The following is a 25,820-nucleotide window of genomic DNA, read 5'->3' as shown; positions in this document are numbered from 1 at the left end:
GATGTAGGATTTTTAAAACAGCTTACCTGTAAAATCCTTTTCTTGGAGTACATCATAGGACACAGAGCTCCCGCCCCTCTGTTTTTATGGGGTGAGAGTATATTGCTTATATTGCTTGGCTACAAAAACTGAGGACTCCTGGAAGGAGGAGGGGTTATATAGGTTAGTCAACTTCCTGTATTGGTTATACCAGTGTCAACACCTAAAGGTAGGCCCATAACCCACCAAGTAATTACTTGAGGCGCTGTGTCCTATGATGTACTCCAAGAAAAGGATTTTACAGGTAAGCTGTTTTAAAAATCCAATTTTTTTTTTTCCTCCCCCTTTTTTTTGTTTATGGAGTTAACAGTAAACCTCATACTCAGATATTCCCAACATAAACAGTTAGTATCCAAAACAACAAAACCAAAAATATCCCCCCCTCCTGTCCCTGTAATATGTGTGTGTGTGTTAGTTCTCCTCAATACACTATCCAAGAGAACATCATCCCTTAACCTTTCAAGTATCGACTTCCCTTTCTAGTGTGTCAGAGTCAACCCAGCGGAACCAAACCTTCCTAAACTTTTTTGGAGCTCCCTTGGCTTTATAGGTCATTTGATAGAGCGGAATATCCGTATTGACCAATTTCATCCCACAGAGAGGTATTCAACATGGATCCATCTCTTCACAATAAGTTTGCAGGGCATAAATAAAAGTAATCTAAGAAACAATTTCGTAGCCGCATCCATCTCCTCATCTTCAATAACCTCTAGCAAACATAATAAAGGCAGGTGCTACAACTTTATTACATTCATGTTCAATTGTTCTCTTATAGGATCTGAGGAATACTACAAAACAGCGGGATGACATGTTGCGTGAGCAGTCCACCCTAAAAGATGAAGTGTTAGAAACCACAAGCCGATACAGGCTGCTGCAGGAAAAGGAGAACAGAAAGGAAGAACACCTGAAACAGCAGCAACGTGCAATTGAAGACAAGGAAGGCGAGATCAAGCAGCAAGAAAGTGTAAGACCAGCACACAGCTAATTTAATGATCCTGTTCGATATAGAATGCAATTCTGTGGAATTACAAATTCAGCATAGTTATGAAGTAACTATGTGAAAACTTCTTACCACAGAAGGTTTAATATTATTAATAATTGCAATTATTGCAACAGTTCCTGACTTAAAGCGTATCTAAACCCAAAAACAAAAATGTTAATATATTACAGCTTACTAATCTTTAGATGTGGTGACTGCATGTTTTTTTTCTTTGTTTTTTTTTTTTTTTTTCTTTTATCTTTACTTGGTGATCCATTCAATAACAAACTTTGTTTCTTAGGGTGTGTTTTGTATGTTTGGAGGAGCAACACACACACTTGGCGAGGGTAATGTTAGATGGACTAGTGGATTTTTCATAAGTGACTAACAAATAAAAGCCTAACTCCAGCAAATACAGTACTTTTTAAACAGATACAGAAACAGTTTATCTTGATTGTACAGTACAAGATCGCAAGTCATATGTATACAAGATAGTCTCTAAAGCATAACTCCACACAAAGCCCACTTGCACACCATGCTCAGGTTAATAACCCATTGACATTAGAGACAAAAGAAAAAGGTTCTATGAATCCTTGATATAATATTGTTCATCTAACTGTCTCATTGCCTCTGCCTCAGAGTTGCTGTGACATCAGAACCAGATTCCCACCCTTGTCACTGACTTTGATCGCTAATCCTAAACTAGTTTTAAGTTATGATTATCATATTTGCCTTCAAACATAGACCAATCAATAAAAAACCTTCTGTGTGTAGCAGCACCCCCCAATTACCTAGCTGAGCCCCTTCTCTTTCCAGCAATGTCCATGATCCCCTCAGCCATCCAGGACACTCCTCCTGATTGGCTGAGACAGAGCAGTGGCGCCATTGGCTCCTGTGGCTGTCAATCAAAGTCAGCCAATCAGGGGGGAGAGGGGGCGGGGCCAGGTCGGGGCTCCATGTCTGAATAGATACACGGAGCTCTGACTTGGCTTGGGTGCCCCCTGTAGCAAGCTGCTGGCTGAGGGGTGCTCAAAGGAGGGAGGGGCTAGGAGCAGCGAAGAGGAGGATCCAGGCTGCTCTGTGCAAAACCAACTGCACAGAGGAGTTAAGTAGAACATGCTTTTTTGTTTGTTTTTTTTTAAAAAGGAGCCTTTGCAATCACTTTAATATCTGGTGAGTGCATATAGGAGGTAGGGGGTTTGGCACACTGCTGGGGACAGAGTGGAGCATTCATACACATTGGGACTCTTTGCATGCACTGTTTGGAGGGAGAAGGCTAAAATGTATTTGTTGTATTCAGAACTGTTTACACTATAAGCACTTTATTATGGACTATTTTTGTTTATAATGCTGTATATCTTTTTGGGGGATAGCCTTTAACATATGAATAGTTTTACATTAATTGTATCAATTAATTTACTCTTTTAGTAATTTTGGGTAGCATCTTTTGTTTATTTTAGTGCTGCACTGTCACGTTGTACAATTTTGATGTTGGCTGATCACCTTCTTTGTGCTAGCTGCTGTGTATTATTCCTTTTTGAGTACTCACTCATACTATTCAGACCTATTACTATTATTATTATGTGTAGCTGTTTAGTATGACATGCAAGTCAGACAACAAAATAAACAAAAGCGTGCCTCCAACCCAGACCTATGGCTTCTTCTCACTAAAAGATAGTAAAGTATCGATGGGCTTTACCAGCGATTATCTGTCACAGCAGCAGTTATGCTGGGCAGTGGAAACAATCTAACCTGTGACCCCCTCCCACTGATATAACAAGCATATATAGCTTATAGTTATCCTGGTCCTCCTCCAAAACTAGTGAGGGATCTTAAACTACACATTCTTCCTAGTCTGGCCCCTAACCAATATACCTCATGCACATTGCAGGTGCAAGTGCAGACAGACTTTAGCAAAGCTCAGTATCTGCTTATCTGATATTGGAGCTGTCAAACACTGGCAGTCTATCCCAAGGTAATGTTGTTCAGAGAGGATTTTCAGGTACTCTTTTTGGATATACCCTCTTCCCTAGCTCACCAAACTGTTGTAAATTAGACATGAACGTCAATCTAAAGTAGGAAGAAATGTGTTCATCATAGTATAGCCACTTACAATATGATGCAGCATGTCCTGCTTGAGGCATTCCTGCACATATTAAATTTAATTGAATAATCTACTAATAATCTACTGTTCTACATACAAAACACCCCCACTATACCCCGATTAGGCACTAGCATTATAAACTAGCTTGTCATTTTGCTAATACAATTGTATGTCACCTGAATATAATGGCATAATTGCCCAGTAATAATACTTTATCATATTAGTAATAATTATTTTCGGGAGTGCTTCTAGACCGTTATCCCCTCCCTCTCCCCATAGTCCTGTGGTGAGGTGTCTTGCACCACATGCAGAACATAAACAATTTGCAGTTTCAGTGTTCTTACCCCAGGCCTTTATTGCTAAATATATAATGAGCAGTGTAATAATTGTGCATACAGATAGCCATTTTGTCTTTAAAGTGGAGTTCCACCCACATTTTTCACTCCTCACCATGCAGCAATAATGGCAATTTATAAAAAAAAAATTCTGTTCACTTACCTGATTTAAACTTATATCTAATTTCACTTCTTCCTTTAGTGGCCGTGGATGTAATTTCCGGTTTTGAATTGGCTCCTGGGAGATCTTGGTCAGCTTGGCATGGCACTGCTCTTGTAATATTTAATATTGGCATCTATGGAAATTCTTGGTCAGCTTGGCATGGCACGGCTCCAGTAACATTTAACATTGGCGTCTATGGAAAATCTTGGTCAGCTTGCCATAGATTGCACTACACATGTGCGAGATCAGCATGTGCATGCTGGGTATCCAGCATGCACGGAGTCCAGGAAAGACTGAGATGCCCAGTAGGAAAACAATGCTGCACAAATAGAAAACTGGGAAAAGTTTACAGCATACCTTTGTTACATTGCACGAGGCATGAGTATTCTAGGGGTATTTTTATCTTAAAAGTCATATTTCGGCAGGAACTCCGCTTTGACCTCCATTTTCCTATAGCACTCTCTCAATTATTGGTAGTCATTGGCATTTAACCACCCTTCTCACCACAATTAATAAATGCATCCCAAAATAATTTGGCACTTTAAGTCCACCCACCTTCACCTTCAATATGCCGAGACCCAACAACACAACAGGGGAAGGAGAACTGCCCAATGATTGCTCAGATCAAATGCAGATCACAGCTGTTCATGACTGCACTGGCGGCCCCACTTTGTTTCCTGAAGCACTGTTATAAATAGACGCACTCCAAAAATACCCATCCACCTTCCTGCCATTTTCTTTTTTTAAATACAGCAGAACAAAGGTGGCTAAAGATTTTGCCACATGACATCTTACATTATTGACAGCAAAAATGTTTCCTTTCAGCGTTTAAAACAAATTATGAAGGACATCGAGCACCAAGAAGAACAGCTCAGGGCTTCAGCAGCTAGACTGGAAGATCAGAAGCAAAAATATGAGCATGAACTATCAAACCAAGAGAACACTCTGGAGAGAATAAAATCCAAAGTCCTTGCACTAGAGGAGCGTGCTCATAAGCTGCAGCAGGAGAAGAGATGGTGTGGAGATTTGGAGGAGTCTCTGGCCAATGCACGTAAGTTTCCCAGTACAGTGTAATCTCCATTGTCAAAGCGTAATTATTAAAAATGTTCTTTTAACCCCTAACATTCCATAAGATTTCGGTCTGTAGTAGAAAGCAAATGTTTGGATCTTTGCTTTGAGTTTAAAGAGTTGCAAACCTTATGGAAATGTCTTCTTCACAAAATGGTTTATCCTTGTTTTTGGATATGTTTGTGAACATCCTTCCCAGCTGTCCTCTCAGTAGATCAATATATCTTCTATAAATATTCCCTTTATAGAGCTTCTAGTTAGTCCTGGAAATGGGTCCCAGGTAATAGCCATAAGCTCACCTCACAAAATAAAAGCACAATCTCCTTCAGATTTACCAAACCTATGGATACAAATTGACTGGATAACTAAGGTAGGTGCCCGTATTATAATCAGGTGTGACCCTTGCACTACATATTTGTTAAAAGATCTAAAAAAGTTTGTGTGATCAGATTGTAATGTGTATGGTGACTCTAAAAGAAGTCTGCTGTAAGGCAGAGTGGAGCTGTATGAAATACAAAAGTATACTTTTGTAGCTACTAAATGAGAGCTGCTTGTCCAATTAAACTATTATTCAGTTTATCAGCATGTTGCAGAAGCAGGGCAGGTACAAACGCACACTATAAGAGCTTCAATTTTGCACATTAGATGCTATCTTGTTAAAAGGAAGGGAGGCAAAAGTGAAAACTGTCTTTACTAGTGTATTTTTTTTCTATAGTAAAAAAAAAAAAAAAAAAGAATACAGAAAGTGAAATGGAGTTTTAGTTTCCAACTTGATTTGGTCCTGAGCTAAAGATTGCAAGTTCAAAATTAATATTATTGGATAAGCATTAGCTTAGTTCAGTGGTCTCTAAACTGCAGCCCTTGGGCTGGATGTGGCCCTTTGCTTGCCTTTATCCAGCCCTTGGGGCAACATCCCTCCCACTGATATGAGACACTATTCTGCCAACTGACACCAAGGACTGGGCACCATTTCTCCCACTGACACCAACAATGGGGCACCATTCCGTCTAATGTTGCCATTGATGGGACACTATACCTCCCACTAAAACCAAATATGAACATGTTTACGCCCACTGTTGCCAGGAAAATTTTCACTGCTGCTGGCCACAGTCCAGCCCCCCTAAAGTCTGAAGGACAAAAAACTGGCCCCTTGCTTAGAAAGTTTGGAGACCCCTGGCTTAGTTGATTAGAGATTTTAGTTGCATTCAAAATTGAAAACAAATTTTTTCATTTTAAGCATTTTATAAATAATAACTTCACCCCCTGGACTAATCCAAAATGGCTTTTGTATTCCATCTGGGATTTGTGGCAATATTGTGGGTTAAAAAAAAAAAAACATCAAAGAGCCGCTATCACTCCACAATGCAATCACCACACTAATCTATACCCAATCACAGTGAACCGCTCCTTAATAAAAATGACCAAATGTGCTTACACACAACAATGTTCATAAAGTATACAATCATATATCATGTGCAGTAAATGAAAAAATAAAGCATGTCCCATATCTTATCCAATTTGTTTGTAAGTGTCCAGAAAAAAAACAGCAGCCACAGTTCAGTGTGTCTTCAATAAAGGTAAATCTTCCACAGTATCAGAAATCTTTCACCATAGACTATTGCCCTCATGCCCAATTGCGTGTCTCCTCACCTGATGCGATGGATCCCTAAAATAATCAAGGTGGTCAGAAGCGCTTTTAATCACATAGGCAACAAATTAGCAGCACCGAGGTCACATCTCCATATTCCGCTTGCCGCCTCATTGCTGTTGTCACATGCATGAGTTGTAATGGAGGGGGCAAATGCCCTAGTTACTGGAGTGTGGTGGAACTTCTCTTCTCTTTTTGGGTTTACCTTTTGCAGCTGTCTTTAATAGAGGTGACTGCCATTAGCTCTGTTTGTGTTTCTATAAGTTAACTGTTCATACACGGCAAGCAGGGACAGAAAAATGCTGCACTGGAAATAGTATTGTTTGGGTTACATTGCAGCTCTAATAATAAGAGATGTCTGCACCTGGAATGCAGTAGGTACTATGATTGAGCTCAGGAGAGTTGGATGGTATGGTGCCCTTTTTTCAAAAGTGCACTGATCAATTAATGAAGAACCTTTTCTTTATTTTGCAATGGGGCAGTAGTGATTTCCCTCCAGAGGCAACACAAGAGGTAAGTACAGTAGATGTCCAATTTGAAAATTCTTTCATTTTTTTTTATTTGGATTCTCAGGGGTATATTTAAATCAAATACATCACACATGGATATTACTGGAGGGGGCCCATGCACACACAACTTAAGTGCTCCTCTGTACATATTTTAAGATCACCTCTGCCCAAGACATTAATGTAGGAACAGTGGCAACAGATGCATTTGTTGCAAATGGGTCCCTGCTCATAGGGGAGACCAAAGGGCATACCTGGCCATATGCAAATACCCACTGAAGATTACACATAGAAAGAAGTGCTGGCAGGTGTTTGGTAAGCCTACTCTGCCAGCCCCACTCCTAACATTTTCCAGTCACCTTCTCACTACTCTACCAGTAATTCCCACTACCACCATGCCTGTGTACACCTCCATTCTCTTTGCCATCAACACCCACCAGCACACCTTCATGCCGACTCACTACTGGGCATGAGCCTCCCCGGCACACCCACAACCATGTCTCAAAGGACTATCACCACCAAACCTGCCACCAACCCAGCTGCCACTCTTCATCTTCCCCATCCCCAACCAACCTGGCCATTCTTGAACTGGCCCACTCTTGCTAGTCTTTCTTTATAATAATGTTCTGATTTTAAATTACCAGATGTTTTCAAGAACAGAATGCATAACTGAACAGTGACACACCTGGATTAGGTTGAGCTTCTTTGTCAGTTGTAAAGCCGGTGTGTGTGTGTGGGCTAATCTAATCACTCTCAAACAGCTTCTAAAAAACACTGGACATTTTTTGACAGCCAGGGGGATAAAGAAATCTATTTCATGGAAAATTTTTGTATTTCCAGGTCATCTCCTGTCAGAGCATGAGGTGCAGTTACGGGATAAAACCAATGAGATTTTGGAGCTGAAGAAAGAGGCTGAGTTTTACAGGAATGAATCGAGCAATTTGAGAGAACAATTGTCATGTGAGAAGAAGAATGATGAGAATAGAATAATGATGCTGAAAGAAGCTAATACAAAACAGCGGCTGCAGTTCGAGAAATCGGCTGAGGTATTGTATTATCTATGGCAGTGGCAGATCTATCAAATTCTACCGGTGTATAACATTTATTAATAGGTATGCAATGTTCCCATAATGTAATTGCTGGACAGCCTAACCTGTGCTGGTTAACAATTGACACTTGTCAGTGTTGTTCTTCTGAGGGATTACTGTACAGGAAGCCGTTGCTGTGCTGGAAAAATACTCTGGAGCTATTCCACCCCAATTTATCCATATTCAATTCTGACCATATATTTATCAAATTTTATTATTGTAAAACTCCTCTACATAAACCAGTAATTTATGTCACCGTGTCCTAAAGCAGGGGTGCCCAACCTTTTTAAGAGAGAGGGCCACTTTAGCCACTTGGTAACCGGTCGCAGGCCATAATGAGCGTAGCGGGCAGGTGACGGGTCTGTGTCCACTCTGAGTATGCAGAATGGACACAGCCTGCTCTATGGGCCCTCCAATCCGATCCGCCCAGACAGAAGGGGGACGGATCCCCTTCTCTTTTTTTTAAGTGGATCGGATTGGACATAGGCGTGTGTAAACGGACACAAATCCGTCTACATCTGCTGCTCTATAGAAGTGGGTTGAGTGGGTCTGCACCGAAAAAAGGACAGGTGGAAATTCCGTCAGAAAAAACTTGGATGGTTTTTCCAACGGAATTCCGCTCAAGCTTGCCTTGCATACACACGGTCACACAAGTTCTCTGAACTTTTGACCATCAAGAACACGGTGACGTATAACACTACGACGAGCCGAGAAAATGAAGTTCAATGATTCCGAGCATGCGTCGATTTGTTTCCGAGCATGCGTGATTTTTTTGCGCATCCGAATTGCATACAGACGAACGCATTTTCGGATAGGAACTTTTTGTGACCAAAAAAATAGAGAACCTGCTCTCAATCTTTTGCTGGCTGGAATTCTGCCAGCAAAAGTCCGATGAAGCATACACACGGTCGGAATTTCTGACCAAAAGCTCACATCTGACTTTTGCTGGCGGAATTTCTGATCGTGTGTATGGGAAATAAGGCTGCTTTCACACTGATGCACTGTGGTTTACCTGCACCTCAACTGACCTCAATCGTCTCTTATTCCTTAGCATTTCTGCAGGTATCTCTGGTGGCTGCTGCTGTCCCCCAGGCGGGTATGGTTGGCGGCTGCTGCTGTCCCCCAGGCGGGTATGGTTGGCGGCTGCTGCTGTCCCCCAGGCGGTTAGGGTTGGTGGCTGCTGCTGTCCCTAGGGCAGGTATGGCTGGCGGCTGCTGCTGGCTGTCCTCCAGGGCTGGTGGGTCCTGCTGGCGGGTACTGTTGGCTTTTATTGCTGTGGGTCCGGCTGGCAGTGTCCCTGGTGGATGGCATGGCTGGTGGGTATCCCTGGTGGATCATATGGCTCGTGAGTACTGCTGTTGGGGTATTCCTGGTGGATGGTACTAGGGATCAACCAATATTGTTTTTTCGGTGCTGATACAATACCGATATTTCGGCCACCTCTCCTGCTGATAGCCGATATTTTTTGCTGATATTTTGTACATTTAAAATTATGATTTCTTTCTCGAACATCACGGGACACAGAGCCACAGTAATTACTGATGGGTTATATAGGTATCACTGGTGATTGGACACTGGCACACCCTAACCAGGAAGTTCAACCCCCTATATAATCCCTCCCCTTGCAGTAATACCTCCGTTTTTACACCAGTGTCTTAGGTGATGGACATGTAAAGATGTCCTGTGCTGCGCTCCAAAGGGAATATCCTATATCCTATACTAGGGCAGGCCAGGCGAACCGGATCCATTCCAAAGTGTCTTTTCTAGGCCGAATTGGATGGTACCCGGGCCTTGTGTCCGAAGAAACGAGGTTTTACCTGTAACGCTTCTCTTTTTAGAGAGCTGGACCCCGCATATTAGAAAATGGTTTTTCTAGCCTAATTTCTAGCCGGGTGCTTTACAGGGCCAGAACTGTGGATCCCCCTATTCGTAGGGGGCCCCAGTCTCTGACGGTTTTTTCAAACGGAGCCCACCGTGAGAGGCGAAGATTGGGTCTGTACAACAGAACCCTGCGGCTGGATAAGGTAAGGGAGATTCCACAGAATTTTTAAATTTTAGTAGGTTTCTCCTTTAACCACTTCAGCCCCGGAAGGATTTACCCCCTTCCTGACCAGAGCACTTTTTACAATTTGGCACTGCGTCGCTTTAACTGCTAATTGCGCGGTCATGCAATGCTGTACCCAAACGAAATTTGCGTCCTTTTCTTCCCACAAATAGAGCTTTATTTTGATGGTATTTGATCACCTCTGCCGCTTTTATTTTTTGCGCTATAAACGGAAAAAGACCGAAAATTTTGAAAAAAAATTATATTTTCTACTTTTTGTTATAAAAAAAATCCATTAAAATCAATTTTAGTCATACATTTAGGCCAAAATGTATTCGGCCACATGTCTTTGGTAAAAAAAATGTCAATAAGCGTATATTTATTGGTTTGCGCAAAAGTTATAGCGCCTACAAACTAGGGTACATTTTCTGGAATTTACACAGCTTTTAGTTTATGACTGTCTATGTCATTTCATGAGGTGCTAAAATGGCAGGGCAGTACAAAACCCCCCCAAATGACCCCATTTTGGAAAGTAGACACCCCAAGGAAATTGCTGAGAGGCATGTTGAACCCATTGAATATTTTTTTTTTTGTCCCAAGTGATTGAAAAATGACAAAAAAAAAAAAAAAATTACAAAAAGTTGTCACTAAATGATATATTGCTCACACAGGCCATGGGCATATGTGGAATTGCACCCCAAAATACATTCAGCTGCTTCTCCTGAGTACGGGGATACCAAATGTGTGGGACTTTTTGGGAGCCTAGCCGCGTACGGGCCCCGAAAACCAAGCACCGCCTTCAGGATTTCAAAGGGCATACATTTTTGATTTTACTCCTCACTACCTATCACAGTTTTGAAGGGCATAAAATGCCAGGATGGCACAACCCCCCCCCAAATGACCCCATTTTGGAAAGTAGACACCCCAAGCTATTTGCTGAGAGGCATGTTGAGTCCATGGAATATTTTATATTTGGACACAAGTTGCGGGAAAGTGACAATTTTTTTTTTTTTTTTTGCACAAAGTTGTCACTAAATGATATATTGCTCAAACATGCCATGGGCATATGTGGAATTACACCCCAAAATACATTCTGCTGCTTCTCCTGAGTACGGGGATACCACATATGTGGGACTTTTTGGGAGCCTAGCTGCGTACGGGGCCCCGAAAACCCAGCACCGCCTTCAGGATTTCTAAGGGCGTAAAGTTGTGATTTCACTCCTCACTACCTATCACATTTTTGAAGGCCATAAAATGCCCAGATGGCACAAAACCCCCCCAAATGACCCCATTTTGGAAAGAAGACACCCCAAGCTATTTGCTGAGAGGCATGATGAGTACATGGAATATTTTATATTTTGACACAAGTTGCGGGAAAGTGACAATTTTTTTTTTTTTTTTTTTTTTGCACAAAGTTGTCACTAAATGATATATTGCTCAAACATGCCATGGGCATATGTGGAATTACACCCCAAAATACATTCTGCTGCTTCTCCTGAGTACGGGGATACCACATGAGTGGCACTTTTTGGGAGCCTAGCTTCATACGGGGCCCCGAAATCCAATCACCGCCTTCAGGATTTCTAAGAGCGTTAATTTTTGATTTCACTCCTTACTACCCATCACAGTTTTGAAGGCCATAAAATGCCAAGATAGCACAAAACTGCCCCAAAATGACCCCATTTTGGAAAGTAGACACCCCAAGCTATTTGCTGAGAGGCATGGTGAGTATTTTGCAGCTCTCATTTGTTTTTGAAAATTAAGAAAGACAAGAAAAACGTATTTTTTTTTTCAATTTTCAATTTTCAAAAGTTTGTGACAAAAAGTGAGGTCTGCAAAATACTCACTATACCTCTCAGCAAATAGCTTTGGGTGTCTATTTTCCAAAATGGGGTCATTTGGGGGGGGTTTGTGCCATCTGGGCATTACATGGCCTCCGAAACTGTGATAGGCAGTGAAGAGTGAAATCAAAAATTTACGCCCTTAGAAAGCCTGAAGGTGGTGCTTGGTTTTCGGGGTCCCCTATGCGGTTAGGCTTCCAAAAAGTCTCACACATGTGGTATCCCCGTACTCAGGAGAGGCAACAGAATGTATTTTGGGGTGTAATTTCACATATTCCCATGGCATGTTTGAGCAATATTCTGTTCCTTTCATTTTTATTTTTTTTAAATCATTTTTATTGTTATCTCAGGGAATGTAAATATCCCCTATGATAGCAATAGGTAGTGACAGGTACTCTTTTTTGAAAAAATTGGGGTCTATTAGACCCTAGATCTCTCCTCTGCCCTCAAAGCATCTGACCACACCAAGATCGGTGTGATAAAATGCTTTCCAAATTTCCCAATGGCGCTGTTTACATCCGGCGAAATCTAAGTCATGAAATGCTCGTAGCTTCCGGATTCTTAGGCCATAGAGATGTTTGGAGCCATTCTGGTCTCTGATCAGCTCTATGGTCAGCTGGCTGAATCACTGGCTGCATTCTCAGGTTCCCTGTTGGGACAGGAGAGCCAGAGAAAAACATGGAAGACGGTGGGGGGGGGGGGCATTTCCTCCCACTGCTTGTAAAAGCAGTCTAGAGGCTAATTAGCCGCTAGGATTGCTTTTACATGAAAGCCGACCACTGGCTGAAAAGAATGATACCAAGATGATACCTAAACCTGCAGGCATCATTCTGGTATAACCACTCAAAGTCCAGCAACATACCAGTACGTTGCTGGTCCTTGTTGTGCATATATTGTAAACTTTTTTTTCATGCAGCCTGTGGGCTGAACGAAAAAAAGATATTGATCGGTGGGTATGCCCACCATTAGAATACCTCCCTTCATCCACCCACTTCTAATGATGGGCATACATGCACCATTTATATATGCCGAAGCATGGGGGCATCCTCCCGCAAAAGGCAGGAGCAAATTGCTCCTCCACCCACTGCCCCCACGCTTCGGCATATATGCTGAAGTATGTAACTGTGGTGGTGAAATCACCTCCGACAGCGCTGGAGTCACGGCTTTATGTATCGTGGGAGCAAACGCTGTTGCTGTCAAGATAAATAAATCCGCGCTGCAACTGAATGGCGTACCTGCTAAGCAAATGATGGTTAACAAAAAACAAAGTAACATTACAGTATAACAGTAATACTTACCATACCTGCAAAGCAAATACAAAAAAAAACCATAGTAAAAAATAAAACATTTAATGCAACCTGTGCCTACCTAAAATATATATATGCCGAAGCATGGGGGCATCCTCCCGCAAAAGGCAGGAGCAAATCGCTCCTCCACCCACTTCTGCCCCCACGCTTCGGCATATATGCTGAAGTATGTAACTGTGGTGGTGAAATCACCTCCGACAGCGCTGGAGTCACGGCTTTATGTATCGTGGGAGCAAACGCTGTTGCTGTCAAGATAAATAAATCCGCGCTGCAGCTGAATGGCGTACCTGAAAACAAAAAAATGTTTAAAACACAGTAAACTATAAAAAAATTACATACCTGAAAAGCAAACATGATAAAACATAACAATAAAACATTGCAGAATTGAATACAGTAAAAAAGAGCAGAACAATAGAGAGAAAATAGAGAGAGAGAGAACAATAAAACGACAACTATTTTTGGTTTTTTTATTTTATATTTTTTTTGTGTATTTTTTTTTTTTTTACTTTTTTTTTTTTTTTTTTTTTACTTTTTTTTTTTTTATAACTGTAACTTTTAAAACTGTAACGGTTCCAGGTTTGGGTCTCTCAAAATGCGATGGCATCTTGGGAGACCCTGTGGAAGTGTGTCCTAGTCTGTGCAGTGCTGTACCCTACGCTAATACTCAACTAATGTATGGTAGCGTTCAAAACATTCACCAATGCAAAGACCAGGATTGCCAGGACAGGAGGGACAATAATACCGGGTGTCACGCCTAAATCCGCGCTTTCTGCAGACACGACATTTTCTTTGGGGGGCTCGTTGGGTAGGGGTACTCTGGAGGACATAAGGAAAATGCCTCTCATGCAGCCAGCCTACTGCATTTGGATTGGGAAGGTGAGGTGGAGCACCGTCTGGAAACAGAAGGGCTCTGACGATCTCTTCCTGGAATTTAAGGAAGGATCCAGTCCGTCCTGAAGCTCTGTATAGCACATGAGCGTTCAGCAAAGCCAATTGAAATAAATAAACAGACACTTTTTTGTACCAGCGTCTGGCCTTACGGGCAATTAGGTACGGCGCCAACAACTGGTCGTTGAGGTCCACCCCTCCCATATTAAGGTTGTATTCGTGGACACAGAGGGGTTTCTTCACAACACCAGTCGCCGTAGTAATTTGGGTCGTCGTGTCTGCATGAAGGGAGGTGAGAACGAAAACATTCTTCTTATCCCTCCACTTCATAGCGAGCAAATTATTATACTTCAAGCAGGCTCTCTCCCCCAGCCTAAGACGGGACTCTACAAGCCGCTGGGGAAAGCCCCGGCGATTAGGTCGCACGGTGCCACATGCTCCAATCTGCTGATCAAACAAGTGACTAAAAAGTGGCACGCTCGTATAATAATTGTCCACGTACAAGTGGTACCCCTTTCCGAATAAGGGTGACACCAAGTCCCACACTATCTTGCCAGCGCTTCCTATGTAGTCAGGGCAGTTTATCGGCTCTACGTGACTATCTTTGCCCTCGTAAACCATAAATCTACATGTATAGCCTGTGGCCCTGTCACAGAGCTTATACATCTTGACCCCGTATCTGGCACGCTTGCTGGGAAGGTACTGTTTGAAGGACAAGCGGCCAGAAAACTTAATCAGGGACTCATCAACGCAGACAACTTGATGGGGGGTAAACAAGTCTGCAAAACGTTGGTTGAAGTGGTTTACGAGGGGCCGAATTTTGTAGAGCCGATCGTATGCAGGGTCTCCACGAGGACGACAGAGTTCATTGTCGTTGAAGTGCATGAACTGCAAAATCTGCTCGTATCGTGCCCTGGCCATTGAAGCAGAGAACACGGGCATATGGTGAATTGGGTCAGTGGACCAATATGACCGCAACTCACTCTTTTTGGTTATGCCCATGTTGAGGGAAAGGCCCAGAAAGATCTTAAATTCGGAGACCGTAATTGGTCTCCAATCTCTGGCAAGGGAGGACTGGGGATTAGCGGCGATGTGTTGACCAGCGTATAAATTGCTTTGGTCCACAATAGATCTATAGAGATCTTCGGTGAAAAACAGTGAATAAAAATCCAGTGGCATAAAGTCAACTGTTTCCACCTGAATTCCGGGTTGGCCAGTGAAAGGGGGAAGTACGGGTGCTGCAGAAGTGGTGGGTACCCAATTCGGATTGGCGAATGCAGCAGGAAGGGCACTATGGGCACGACGGGCCTGTCTTTGTCTTATTGGTGGCAGCGGGACACTAGTTGTGCTTGCCACCTCGCCAGCTTGAACTGCACTTATGGGACTCGCCACGTCACCACGTGATACTGCAGTGCTGGATGTACGACCAGGGTGTACTAGGCCGCTGGTGCTTGCCAGTTCACCAGAAGGAGTAGCGGCACTAGTACCTCTCTGCTCCATACGAGAGCCCTGCGGTTCTTGCACTTCAAGGACAGAAGAAGAAGATCGGGGTCTGGTACGCCTGACCCTAGCAGGGACCACAACTCCGTCGTCAGAGCTATCTGTCATGGAGCCGCTGTCCTCTACAGGTTCGTATTCTGAGCTTGAACTTGACAGATGAGTGACTTCCTCTTCACTATCTGTCATGCTCAGAAACGTGTAGGCCTCTTCACTAGTGTACCTTCTATTTGCCATTTTGGGCTCTAAATTTAGGGGTACACTAGTGAGACTCACAGGCAAAAAAGCTCCTGACTGTCAGCGACTGATTCAAAGCGCTACCAAAAAACTGTTAGCGATCGCAGGGATCAGGCCTGACTCTGCGAACGCTACAGTTATGTGTGCTTAGTGTTTTGTGACAGTTATCGATCGATACTGCACTTGGGTGGGCTGGGCTGGGCCGAGGAGCAAAACGCAGGTGCTAGCAGGTATCTGGGCTGATCCCGCTAACACTGCGTTTTTTTGGGGGACCCTAAACTGCTGGGGAGTATAGATCTGATCGGATCAGATATCGATCCGTTCAGATACTATAGCACTAAGGGAGGTGTATGCTGCGTGCGTGGGTGTTAGCGGTACTGGCGCTAACCTGACGCTGCCTGGGGCGACGCAGACCTTATCTGATCCTAAAAACTTAACTTCTATCACCGCCGGGCAATTAGGGGGTTAAACCTTTATAGGGTAATAAACGGCGGGTGCCCTAAAACTGTAATAAACTACAATAAACTACAAAAAACAAACCAACTAACCAGCGTCACCTGTAACAATTATATGGTGATCGCTGGTAAAAGGGTTAACTAGGGGGCAATCAAGGGGTTAAAACCTTTAGTAGGTAGTATATGGGGGTCCCTGTCGCTATAAAACACTGACAGCAAACCTATATACTTACCTCCCTAACTAGCGTCACCTGTGTCACTAATACAGCGATCAGAAAAACGATCGCTTAGTGACACTGGCGACGGGGGGTGATCACGGGGTTAAAACTTTATTAGGGGGGTTAGGGGGGTACCCTGGACCTGAAGGGGGGTACCCTAGACCTAAAGGGGGCTAACCTAACTGCCCTAACACTTGTAACTGTCACAAACTGACACCAATGCAATAAATCAGAAAAAAAAAAAAACCTGCTATTGGTGTCAGAGTGACAGGGGGTACAGGGGGGTGACTGGGGGGTGACAGGGGGGTGACAAGTGTGCCTGCGTGTTCTACTGTATGTGTAGTGTTGGTGCACTTACTTGGATGTCTTCTCTCCTCGGCGCCGGACGAAAAGACCGGCTCGAGGAGAGATGACATCACTTCCTCCGCTTCTGTTTACATTCACAGAAGCCGAGGAAGCTTGTCATTGGCCAGGAGCGATCGCAAGGGGGGGCCACGAATGAGTGGCCTCCCCCTCACCTTTGATCGACCCTGACCTCGATCCGACCGCCGCTGGCACCGGGAGGGGTCCGATCGGACCCCCCACCCGCGGGCAGGCAAGGACGTACAGGTAAGCCCTTTTGCCTGCCCGTGCCGCTCTGTTGACGTACATCGTCGTGCGGCGGTCGGCAACTGGTTAAGGTAAATGCATGCTATGCCTATTGTGACCACCGGGGGCTGCCAAGAGCACATACCTTTTCATGCTGATGTCTGTCTCAGGTGTTCGACGCTGTACAAGCTCCTCCGGCCGGCTCCAGGTAGGATGGGATGGGGGGCTCTCCTCAGGGATATCTCCCCCCAGACTAGGGGGAGGCCGCAGGTGATCTGTAAGGCAGTTAGTCACCGCATTTTCACAGCTGTAGCGGCCGCCACCGCCGCCATTACACAGGCAGGCCCATCATTACCAGCCTCTATCCCTCCTCCCCCTCCCCCAGCCTCCTCCATGTTTGATTTAGAAGGGTCGGCTAGCGCGGGAAGTGCTCGTTTTTTCAAAAAACGAAGAGGGGGCGTGCGGTTGAGGGGGGGGCGGGGCGTTGGCACAGTGTGCTCAGACGCCCACAGGACTGGCTGCAGGCTATTAAAGGCACTAATTACAGGTGCACTAAGCCTTCTGGAGGGACACAGAGCTGACAGTCGCATGTAAGGTGGGACACAGGCATTCTCCTAGGCAGCATTTACTAAAGTAACACCAGACTGAGCATTGGGTAGCAAGGCTTTTAGCCAGACTACATCGCTCAGCAGTCAGTGTTCATTTTTTGATACCTCCACCTTGTTGCTTTGCACTATGGGTAGAAGAGGTTCAAACACCCCAAGAACCAGAGACGCTAGGGGATCTCGTTCAGGTTCTGAGGGCCCCCTGTCTGCAGCATCCTCCCCCCCTGAGGGGCCAGGGACGGCTAGCCAGGGAGAGCCGTCGGGGTCAGGGGCTATACCTGCTTCTGGCACTTCAGCCCCTGTATATATTACACAGGAGGTTTTTTCCTCAACCATTAATGGTTTAGAGCAAAGATTAATGGCCGTGATTACGTCTTCACTTGGTGGAAGAAAACGCACTAGGCCTTCCTCTGTTCCCCAAGACCCTCAGGAAGAGGAGCTCTGGGATAAAGGAGAGGAATCCCTTTCAGAGGATCCGGATGGGATGGATGATTCCTCTTTGGAGGAATCAGGTGGAAAAGGACCCTCTGCGACTTCCCAAGAGGAGAAAGTCTTAGTGCAGATCTTTACTGGATTGGTCCGCTCCACATTTAAGTTGCCCATATCTGAATCAGTTAAAGAACCCTCTTCTTCTTTAGGGTCACTGAAACCTCCTCAAACAGCACAGGCTTTTCCTGTTCATAATTTACTTGAAAAGCTCCTTTATGCTTAGTGGGATCACCCATATAAACGTTTTTTTCCGCCGGAAAAGTTTTTTACACTTTATCCTTTGGAAGAAAATTTTAATAAAATGTGGGGAATACCGGCCATTGATGCCGCCATTTCCTCTGTAAATAATAGTCTGATTTGTCCTGTAGACAATGCTCAGATGCTCAGGGATCCTGTAGATAAAAAGATGGAATCCCTATTGAAGGATGTTTTCTCCTTAGCAGGTTCAGTGGCTCAACCTGCAGTAGCAGCGATTGGAGTCGGTCAATACTTAAGAGACCATGTTAAACAGGTCATCAAAGTTTTACCTGAACAGCAGGCCCAGGGGTTGGCTAACCTTCCAGCGGCCTTATGCTTTGTTGTTGACGCCATTAGAGATTCTATCGTGCAAACCTCCCGTCTTTCACTGGGGTTGGTGCATATACGTAGAATCCTATGGTTGAAAGATTGGTCGGCCGAAGCACCATGTAAGAAGCTCCTGGCTGGGTTTCCATTTCGTGGTGAAAGGTTGTTTGGAGAAGACTTGGATAACTATATCAAGAGAATCTCTTGTGGGAAAAGCACTCTCTTACCTGTTAAGAAGAAGATTAAGCGTCCCTCTTTCAAACGGACTCTTTCCCCAGCGCCGGGGGCTTCAGCCTCCAAGCAGTCTCGACGGCCTCCTCCATCTAGGTCCAGAGACAAGAGTCAACCTCAGGGACAAAAGAAGTCCTGGGGGAAGAAGCCTATTAGGCAAAACACTAAGACCTCTGCATGAGGGGGCGCCCCCGCTCACTCGAGTGGGGGGAAGACTGTGACAATTCTCAGGGCTCTGGCAGGAGGATTTCCAGGACAGATGGGTAATCTCCACGGTAACCTTAGGGTACAAGCTGGAGTTTCAGGAATTTCCTTCTCCTCGTTTCCTCAGGTCAAGTGTCCGCAGAGATCCAGAGAAGAAGCAGTCGCTCCTTCTAGCGTTAGAGCGACTTTTGTCGCAGGAGGTCATTGTGGTAGTTCCCACGAAGGATCAAAGATTGGGCTTCTATTCCAACCTTTTTACGGTCCAAAAACCAAATGGGGATGTCAGGCCCATTCTGGATTTAAGGGATCTGAACCGATTCCTAAGGATTCAATCCTTCTGCATGGAATCAATTCAGACAGTAGTCTCCACCCTGCAGGGAGGAGAATTTCTGGCATCAATAGACATCAGAGATGCATATCTGCATGTGCCCATTTTTCCTGCTCATCAGAAGTTTCTGCGCTTCGAGATAGGAGGGTGCCATTTCCAGTTTGTGGCTCTGCCTTTTGGGATAGCCACTGCACCTCGAGTGTTCACAAAGGTCTTGGCTCCTCCTCTGGCCAGACTAAGGGCTCAGGGTATAGCTGTCATAGCATACCTAGACGACCTGCTCTTAATAGACCGGTCGGTAGCCTCCTTGAACGGAAATTTGAGGACCACAGTCAGGTATCTGGAACACCTGGGTTGGATCCTCAACCTAGAAGTCTTTCCTAAAACCAGTAAGAAGACTGGAGTATTTAGGTCTGATCATAGATACAAGCCAGGAGAAAATTTTTCTACCTCAGGCAAAGATCACTGCTTTAAGAGAGCTGATTCTGGCAGTCAGGACCAAGAATGGTCCTTCTGTCCGCCTTTGTATGAGGCTACTAGGGAAGATGGTGTCTTCATTCGAAGCAGTTCCCTATGTTCAGTTTCATTCAAGAATGCTGTATTCACAGTAAACACAGTATTCTGTCGGCCTGGAACAAGAAGGTTCAGCATTAGACTTTCCGATGCACCTGTCTCATGCGGTGCATCACAGCCTCAATTGGTGGCTAATACCCGAACACCTGCAGAAGGGGAAATCCTTTCTACCGGTTACCTGGACAGTAATAATAACAGATGCCAGTCTGTCGGGTTGGGGAGCAGTTCTGGAACAGTCTGCGGTCCAAGGGGTATGGTCCAAGACCGAGAGGACCTTACCCATCAACATACTGGAGATCCGTGCGGTATATCTAGCCCTAAAGGCCTGGACTATCAGGCTACTGGGTTGCCCAGTCAGGATAGAGTCCGACAATGCCACAGCAGTGGCTTATGTCAGTCATTAAGGAGGCACACGGGGCCGAGCTGCTCAAAGAGAGGTGAACCAGATCTTAGTCTGGGCAGAAAGGCATGTGCCATGCATATCGGCAGTTTCGTTCCAGGGATAGAGAACTGGCAGGCTGATTATTTAGGTCGCCAGCGGTTACTTCCAGGGGAATGGTCTCTGCATCCCGACGTCTTTTGGAACATATGCCAAAGATGGGGGGTCCCAGATGTAGATCTCTTTGCATCCCGTTTCAACAAAAAGATAGACAGACAGATTTGTGGCAAGGACAAAAGATCCTCTTGCATGCGGGACGGATGCGTTGGTGTTTCCGTGGCATCGGTTCTCACTGATTTATGCATTCCCGCCTATTCTGCTACTGCCACGACTCCTTCGCAGGATCAGGCAGGAAGGGAAGTCAGTTCTTCTGGTGGCTCCCGCTTGGCCTAGAAGGACGTGGTATGTGGAAATAGTAAGGATGACGGTGGGTTTCCCATGGACACTACCAGTACGACCAGACCTGTTATCTCAAGGTCTAGTGTTCCATCCTGCTTTACAAACGTTAAATTTGACGGTTTGGCTATTGAAACCCATGTTCTGAAGAGTCGTGGGCTTTCAGGTCCTGTGATATCTACCTTGATAAATCATTCTGGAAGCTGGCTTCCTTGCATTTATCATAGAGTCTGGAGAGCTTATATATCCTGGTGTGAATCCAGGGGTTGGCATCCCAGAAAGTATGTGATCGGTAGAATTCTTGATTTTCTACAATTGGGTTTAGAGATGAAGCTGGCCTTGAGTACCATCAGGGGCCAGGTCTCGGCCTTATCAGTATTTTTTCAACGGCCACTTGCTTCGCATTCTTTGGTCCGAAGCTTTATGCAGGGGGTGACGCGCCTTAATCCTCCGGTTAGGGCACCCTTAAACCCCTGGGACTTGAACTTGGTTCTGTCTGTGTTACAGAAACAGCCTTTTGAACCAATATGTCAGATTCCTTTGGTCTTGCTGACAAGGAAGTTAATTTTTCTGGTAGCCATCTCTTCTGCTAGAAGAGTATCAGAATTAGCAGCTCTTTCCTGTAAAGAGCCTTATTTGAGTATACACAAGGATAGAGTGGTACTGCGCCCTCATCCTAGTTTTTTACCGAAGGTGGTCTCAGATTTTTCATCTAAACCAAGACATTGTTCTACCTTCCTTTTTTCCAGATCCCTGTTCTCCGGAAGAAAGATCACTACATTCCTTGGATGTAGTAAGAGCAGTTAATGTCTATCTGGAAGCGACTGCTCAGATTCGCAAAACGGATGTTTTGTTTGTGCTGCCAGAGGGTCCCAGTAGAGGACAGGCAGCATCAAAAGCTACCATTTCTAAATGGATTCCACAATTGATCATTCAAGCTTACGGTTTGAAACAGAAGATTCCTCCGTTTCAGATCAGGGCACATTCCACAAGGGCTACTGGTGCTTCTTGGGCAGTGCATCACCGGGCCTCGATGGCTCAGATCTGCAAGGCCGCAACCTGGTCTTCAGTTCATACATTCACCAGATTCTATCAGGTGGATGTGGGAAGGCATGAGGATATCGCCTTTGGGCGTAGTGTGCTGCAGGCAGCGGTACAGGGTCCTCAGGTCTGATTGCACCCTACTTGGTTGTGGTTCCCCCCTCAGATAGCATTGCTCTGGGACATCCCATCAGTAATTACTGTGGCTCTGTGTCCCGTGATGTTCGAGCAAGAAAATAGGATTTTTTTAAAACAGCTTACCTGTAAAATCCTTTCTTTCGATGGACATCATGGGACACAGAGGTCCCGCCCCTCTTCTAATGCACTATATTGCTTGGCTACAAAACTGAGGTATCCCTGCAAGGGGAGGGATTATATAGGGGGTTGAACTTCCTGGTTAGGGTGTGTGCCAGTGTCCAATCACCAGTGATACCTATATAACCCATCAGTAATTATTGTGGCTCTGTGTCCCGTGATGTCCATCGAAAGAAAAGGATTTTACAGGTAAGCTGTTTTAAAAAATCCTATTTTTTTACACTGTCATTTTACATTTTTTTTTTTGTATTTTATCACTGTTATTGCTGCCACAAGAAATGTAAACATGCCGCCGATAATCAGCCGCACCGATAATCAGTCGATCCCTAGATGGTACGGCTGGTGGGTATCCCTGGTGGATGGTACTGTTGCTGGGTATCCCTGGTGGGTACTGCTGGCACTGGTACTGCTGGTGGGTACTACTGGTACTGTTGGTGGGTACTGCTGGCACTGTTGGTGGGTATCCCTGGTGGCTGCTGTCGCAGATCGCGGGTTCCCAATCCGCCATTAATGAGCATCAGTGTGACCGGAGCACTGGTGGAAGCATGTGGCTGCAGTAGAGAGCAGAGTCGATGCTTCTTGTATCTCTCCTGTCACAGGCGGAGTAAATTTGGTATCACTCCGTCTGTGACAGGAGCCGGTGCCCCTGTCTTAAAGGAAACCTAAAAATGTGTAAAGTTGGGGGCCAATGCTAACTTTTCCATCTGAAAATGCAAGTTGGCAGTCACTGATCCTCTGTTTTCCATACTATTTTGGTGACCGACAACAAGTGTAAGGATGAGGAGTTTTAACTTGCATGCTTGTTACAGATCAGTGACTTACAAATCCTGAAACCAGAGACCGACAGACAACTAAAATTTTCAAGCAAAGAAAGCGGCGCAAAGCACTCCTCCCTATATGTCAGCAAAGGGTGTCAAAACAACTAACAGAGATTCAACCATTCACTGAATAATGGGTTACATTAGATGATGGTATTCCATGTGGAATGATTAGTTGTAAGTCCACACATATGTAAAAAAAAAAAGTCCACATGAAAACTTGTGTCCAATGTGTAAGAAGCTGTTGGAGGCTATCACATCAGTGTCACATGTGTCACAGACAGGAGGATAATAAACTCCAGTAAGCAGTATTCAATAAATTTTATTGAAAGAATGTATCCACTTATATTAGAATTCAGACTCTGCTATGTGCCCATGAAGGAGGGTCTCTGATGGATGATACACGGTCTAACTCTTGGCCAGAGAGAGGAGAGGGCAGTAAGAGATCCGGGATCACTGACAGATGATACTACACAGCCAGAGGGAAGCTCTGCTGCAGCCAACACTTGGAGGGGAAGCCCCTGGAGGTCGATGTTGTATCTGACAGTGATCCCGGCTCTCTTACTGCCCTCTCCTCTCTCTAGCCAAGAGTTGGATTATGTATCACCCATCTGGGACCCTCCTTTGTGGGCACACAGCTGAGTTCAAATTTCAATGTAAGCGGATATATTTTTATAAGTTATTGCATACTAACCATTGGAGTTTTTTTATACTCCTGTCAGCAACACATAGATTGTTAGGCTGCACTTACTGAGCTTTGCATATGAGACCCTAATTAAGGCTTACTGGGCTGTGCTGTGATAGTCTCCAACAGTATATAACCCATTATTCAGTGAATGGTTGATCCTCTCTGTTAGTTGTTGCTTTTATTACCCTGCTGACATAGAGAAAGGAATGCTTTGCGCAGTTTAGTTTTCATCTACCAGGCTCCACTGAGTTGTACTGGCAGAATGCACCCTCCTATTAGTAATATAGGGGGTACTGTATTGGAGTTATAGCGCTGGCTTATTGGAATTTTTTTAACTAAAATTTTCACAAGACCAGACATGACAACCAGCATATCTCTCTTGGGATAGATGCCCTTTAAGAACACATTGCCTAAGCTGTGCAGAAAATGGCACTTCAGAGTTCTTTACAACCCTGTTCCTTTCATTGCAGGAACAGAAACTGGAAAACAGCAGTCTGAAGAAGCAGCTCCTGGCAGTAGAACAAGCTGCTTATGACAGTCATGAGAGGGCCAAACGTCTCCTTAAAGAGCTGAAACAGTTACAGACGGAGCATGCCATACTTCGAAACCAGGTGAAACATTTACCAACTTTGACTTACAGTAATGATAATCAGCTCTATATATGAGAGTACAGAAGTAATGTCTGTGTACACACCTCTGTAGAGAATACAAATATCTGGCCTCAATCACAGAATCACATTCTGGAGATCATGTGAATTTTTCTTGTCAATGCATATTACTGGATGTCATTAAAAAAGCAGGGTTCAGAATTGGAGCATAGAAAGATATATAAATATTCTTGTATAATAGTTATAAATAGTTTTCTCTACAACAAAGGAGAGAGTTCATCGGGTCCTTCCTGTTAAAGTAGCTCTAAACTCACTCACTACAATCTCGTATAATCTTTACCCATGTTAATTTAATTCCTAAAATTGTTTTAAGGTTTTTTTTGTTTTTTTATCTGCTTTCATTAATCTTTCTAGTAATCCCTTTATGATGCTCATTATTCAGTACTTCCTTTTATTTGCGTGACAACTATCCCAGTTGTTCTACTGCATTGTCAACCTGTCATATGTTGCCCTGGTAGAGACTACAAACACTACAAGCCAACCCACATAGCACATATAAGGTCTACTGTTGTCAGCATCAGTTAGCTGTTCCAAAGAAGTGCTGGGCAGCTAACACTGGAACAAGGGCATGTAGACAAGAAGAAATTGCAAGAGGCTGGAGGAGATGTGCATTTTATCATTTAAAAAACAAATGGCAGTTGATTAATTGTCATTCAGTTAGGATTTAGATTTATTTTCAGGGACAGGAAGCACAGGAAAGTTTCCCCCCACCACTCGTCATTCAGGTTTCCCTTAACAATCGTTTACACCCCCCAGTTCTAGAGGCTGTTTATATAAAAAAAAAAAAAAAAAACTTGAAGGTCAGATTATGTGAGCATGTTTGCCCGTCTTCTAGCGTCTCTAAACATTTTTGCTGTCCCCAAACAAATGATGAAACTTTTTTTTTTTTTTTTTCTCTCTCTGCAGCTGAAGAGTCAGGAGGAGCTGGACAAGAGGCAGCAAGAAGTTAATGAGGCTGTGAAAGAGTTAAAAGCTAAGGTTAAGTGGGAAATCCAGAGCACCCTCCAGGATCTACACTGCTCTACAAAAGACGATCTTGATGAGGATGCGGAAGCTGCACTCGAACGCAATCAAAGTTTTGGTTCTCAGCTAGAGAGTCTGAAGGAGAATTTTCCCTTCACAGCAAACTCTGCATCAGCATCAGAATTGGCAGACAAACTTGGGAGTAGCCAGGGTCACTTATCGGTGAGTCAACTGAAATCCACAAAAAACAAATGCTGACCAAGGTAGCCTGCAACCCCCCAAGCTCCTTTGCCTTACTCTTGAACCGTCATCCTGTGTGTGATATGGCTTGTGAGGTAAGGTTGTATCTACCTTTCATTCCCATTCCCTAATGGCTTGAGTCAAGTTAAGCCAGCCATACATGGATCAAAATTTGAATCCATGTATGGGCAGGGTGGTTTTACAGCAGTTGATCAGTAGACTGACTGCTGTACAACCACCCTGTTGGATCTTT

At 44.3% G+C, this 25,820-nt stretch overlaps 1 protein-coding gene across 1 annotated transcript in view; it reads left to right on the top strand.

The window, feature by feature from the left end:
* CNTRL (centriolin) overlaps positions 1-25,820 on the top strand; it is a 185,198-nt gene that overhangs the window by 136,808 nt on the left and 22,570 nt on the right. Inside the window, exons 36-40 of the mRNA XM_073599547.1 lie at positions 815-1,003; positions 4,446-4,671; positions 7,683-7,888; positions 24,167-24,307; positions 25,271-25,549. Coding sequence (XP_073455648.1) covers positions 815-1,003; positions 4,446-4,671; positions 7,683-7,888; positions 24,167-24,307; positions 25,271-25,549 — 1,041 coding nt within the window. The remainder of the gene's footprint in view (positions 1-814; positions 1,004-4,445; positions 4,672-7,682; positions 7,889-24,166; positions 24,308-25,270; positions 25,550-25,820) is intronic.

Source organism: Aquarana catesbeiana, linkage group LG09 (genome assembly GCF_042186555.1).
Source record: "Aquarana catesbeiana isolate 2022-GZ linkage group LG09, ASM4218655v1, whole genome shotgun sequence".
Classification (NCBI taxonomy): Eukaryota; Metazoa; Chordata; class Amphibia; order Anura; family Ranidae; genus Aquarana; species Aquarana catesbeiana.
The sequence above is the reverse complement of the archived record's forward strand: the minus strand, read 5'-3'. Positions and strand labels throughout refer to the sequence as shown.